Genomic DNA, 3,840 nt, shown 5'->3' on the forward strand with positions numbered 1-3,840 from the left:
TGGTAACACCTGTGTTTACCTTACACTGTAAAATCTGACAATTTAATCTTACTCAAAAAAAGTCTATGTGAATAGAACAATTAGTCTTAAGTTATGTTTACTCAATGTCTACTTCTTACACATACTTCAATTTAGTTGTACTTAATTAATTTTGTGTAAAAGTTGTCACAAAAATGGCAAGTGAAATGAACTTTTTCATGTACTATTTCATGCTGTGAAAAATGTATCTTGTACACCATCACACAGGTTTCTAGAATGAGAATAATGCAGAAACTCAGGTGAGTCTTTACTTGTTTAGCAGCTCTAGCAACACACGCAGGTACATACATCTTACTTCTATGTGAATAATAATAATCTGTTACTGATTATCCACTTACTGAGCATGGGTGAGAAGAAGACCTCATTGGTGGGACTGGTTTTCTTCCACCTATACAGAGGAATGGGCTTCCCAGTGCTGGATGTACATGTCAGAGTCACATTTCCCTTCAGCACCGGCTTCCCCGACATAGAGCACTTAGGAACAGCAGGAGGAACTGAGAGTAGAGGATTACAAAATCTTAATTTGTTAGATTACTCAACAAAATATATGTAATTCACTCAATAATCTTAGTCAGGCTGTATGTATGTATGTATAACTACAGGGCAGACAAGGTGAAGTAAATGTCTTTTTACCCTTCACGTCCAGGCTGAGCTCAGCAGTGAGGCCCGGAAAACCAGGGATGATGATCTGGCAGAGGTAGCGTCCTGAGTCGGACTCCTGGGTGTTGTTGATGTACAGCGACACATCGCGCGAGGGCATGCTGCTGGTGAAACCAACGCGTCCCTTGAACTGGGGGCTGGCCACGTTCATGAAGTCTTTGGTGTAGGAGATGATCTGGACAAGAGAGAAGACAGTTCAGGAACAAGTATTTGTCCATATTTGTAAACGACGGACAAAGCAGTTTCATTGACATCCACATCAGTACGATTGCATTGGTGGTTATCCTGGGTCAAAAGAATCAGAGGGATTTTTAAGCCTAACATGTCTTGTAAAATTGTAATGATTCCACCAAATGTTCGAAATTTCAGAGTAAACGCGGAACACACTTTGTTCTTCACAGATAAAGTCTTCTCATAGAATCATGTACTGCACATTTATGTTCCACTTCCATTTACCTAGGCTTAAAAGATATTGAAAGGATTCTTCCAAAATGGAATGTGATATAATGCGGTGCTGGAACACGAGGCAGGAACACACTTGCCGTTGAATTGTGATGTTTCGGCATGTAACAGGAAGTTGTCTTAACTTCCATGTTCCATTTTTGGTAGGAGTCCCACCCTGAACACATGCAAAAATTCTGTCATACTCATAGCACCACCTACTGGAAACAGGAAGTAAGCCTCGTATGGCAATCATAATCTGATTTACGTGACATTTTCACCCCAACATTCGCACATTGTAAGGGGCCTAATCATCACTGCTTGCATCTTTAAATTTGATTTTATATTTCTGAATTTAGTTTATATATGGATACTGTAGTACACTAAATAGCACAAAACCAGATATATAGCATACAATATACATCCTCAGACAAACAGATAAACAAATAACAGCAGAAGTTTTTCTAAATGTCAACACATCCAACGAAAAGACCAAACCAACAATGAATGTATTTTACTAACAAGTATTGTGTGTATTATTGTGTGTTTATCAAATCCTTATAAATCTTCTTCCTTCCTGAGTCTGAAAGCTAGTCAAAGTTGATTAAAGCTGGATTTAAAAACCTGATATAATTACTGCTCCAGAGCTGATTGAGTCACTACCACCTTAGGTGTCAGTGCGTGGTGGCCAATTAGGTGCGTTGTGAGACGTATGTAGCTGAGGTGAGGGGATAGAGCGGTGTGTATGATTAAGTGCTTCAAACTTTATCGCTCCTGATGAGCAGGTTGGCACCTTGAATGCTAGCCTCTGTACATGAAAGTGACAAATGTTGTAAAGCGTTGGTCCAGTGTTTCCCAACATGAGGGTCAGGACCCCCCTGGTGGGGGTCACCAAAGCTTCACTGGGGATTGCGAGGCCTTCTTTTAAGGGGTGTAAGAAAACTTAAAAAAATACACAGTAGGCCTGTATCTCATCGTCCAGCATTAAAAAAGTATGCAGTTATAACAACCAAACAGCTAATAGAACAAGCATCAGGGAGAAGTAAACATTGAAATTGTCTGAATATAATATTGAATATAAGATGAAATATCCATAAAATATAGAATTTAGTTAGGGGTTGGCAGTTTAGTCAATGATATAAGAACTATTACAAATAGGGGTGCCTTAAGGGAAAATGTTACGAACCACTGCATTAGACCATACAAGTACAAAACACCCATATGGCCCACAGTAAAAGCAGGACAAAACAAGACTGAACTCTTTTTTTCAATTCTCAGCTTTGTCAGAAGTTCGCTGCTGGGCCGCATACCCTGCAGATGGCTGTGCATCACTGCAACACAGTAAACTCTCTACAGAGATTGTGGCATCTAGGTTTGGCTTTGAGGTAGTGAGAGTTTGTTCTTTTTATTCATCTTTTTGGATACAAATGACAGTAAAGCAGAGTGAGTTGTTGGATGGCTGTCCAGGCATATATAAATATATATATATATATATATATATATATTTATTTTAAAAAAGCCTCATTTTTAATCAACTGTGTCTTTCCCAGCTCTCTGAGTTCTCTGTTCCTCTGTTTTCTTTTTGATTGTGATCCTCTTTGGGTCATCCATCTGCACAGCCCAATAATCTGACCCAGACCAGGTCTCTAGATAATGCGTAAAAAAAACAAAACAATGCAGGGTCGAGGAGGGGGCTGTTCAGCAGGGCTTGTTACGCAAATCCCCCCTGCTTTATTTAATTTCGATGATTTCATAAATGATCTGATTTGGAAAAACACATTTATCTTAATTCAATTAAAGCGTGTGTTTTCCCCAACGCAGAAAAACACTTGCAGTAAAGAAGGGATACAGTACTTATATGAGAGCTTTAAGCCTTTTTTGTCTTGGATTAATTTCTAAGGGTTTACAAAAGAAGAGCTTTGCCAGATTAACAGTATAAAAACAGGAAAACATCCTTCATTACTGTAATCCCTGATATTATAACCACAGCAGGCAACATAAAAAGCTTTCACTGCCAGGCTGTAGATATTATATTGGATATGGAGCCAGATTTGAACAAATATCACATATGACTGTCTTACTGCTATTGGCTTTCTTACCAGCTGGGTGTTGTTGGAGACAAAGTTCCAGAGGATGGTGTTGGTGCTCAGGTCAATGCTTGGATCTGTGCTGTACGTGGCCCTCAGGACAGCCATATTACCCTTGATCACATCCATACTGGTTTGGGGCATCTGGATTTGGGCCCATATTCCTGGATGCAGGAAGAAAAAAGAGAAAAAGGAAAAAAACAATATTTTTTTTAATCCATGCAGATCTGTATTCTTAACAGCACTTATTTGCATTTCATATTATGTCGTTACTCATCTCAGCTGCGACTTTCAATAAAACTAGACACTTCATGTGTCCTGTAAGAAATGTCACAACCGCACATATTTAGGTAAGTTATGATCTAGTCCCACATTATTTATAACAACCAATAAAAAGGAACAGTGGTAACCGATAATAACAGCATCCTTATTAAGTTCTACTAAGCATTAAAACTCTTGCACAACATATGGAGGGCAGTCCATCTTCAAAAATCTAAAAATGACAGAGGCATGGCACTGCCTAATACACACTGGCTTAAGTTTTGGTCTCACTTTCACAACCAGGTCCTCACTTCCTCTCCCCTGAAATAAACAATATAATAATAATAATAAT

The 3,840-nt window shown here is 38.8% G+C and overlaps 1 protein-coding gene across 1 annotated transcript in view; it reads right to left on the reverse strand.

Moving 5' to 3' along the window:
- The window catches only part of esama (endothelial cell adhesion molecule a), a gene marked incomplete at its 3' end in the record, with an annotated part of 61,529 nt that overhangs the window by 4,095 nt on the left and 53,594 nt on the right, over positions 1-3,840 (reverse strand). Inside the window, 3 exon segments of the mRNA XM_035666620.1 lie at positions 378-533; positions 673-874; positions 3,240-3,391. Of these exon segments, the coding sequence (XP_035522513.1) occupies positions 378-533; positions 673-874; positions 3,240-3,391 (510 nt within the window).

The sequence above is a fragment of the Morone saxatilis genome, unplaced genomic scaffold, assembly GCF_004916995.1.
Source record: "Morone saxatilis isolate NCDOM2014 unplaced genomic scaffold, NCSU_SB_2.0 Contig20, whole genome shotgun sequence".
In the NCBI taxonomy this organism is placed as follows: Eukaryota; Metazoa; Chordata; class Actinopteri; family Moronidae; genus Morone; species Morone saxatilis.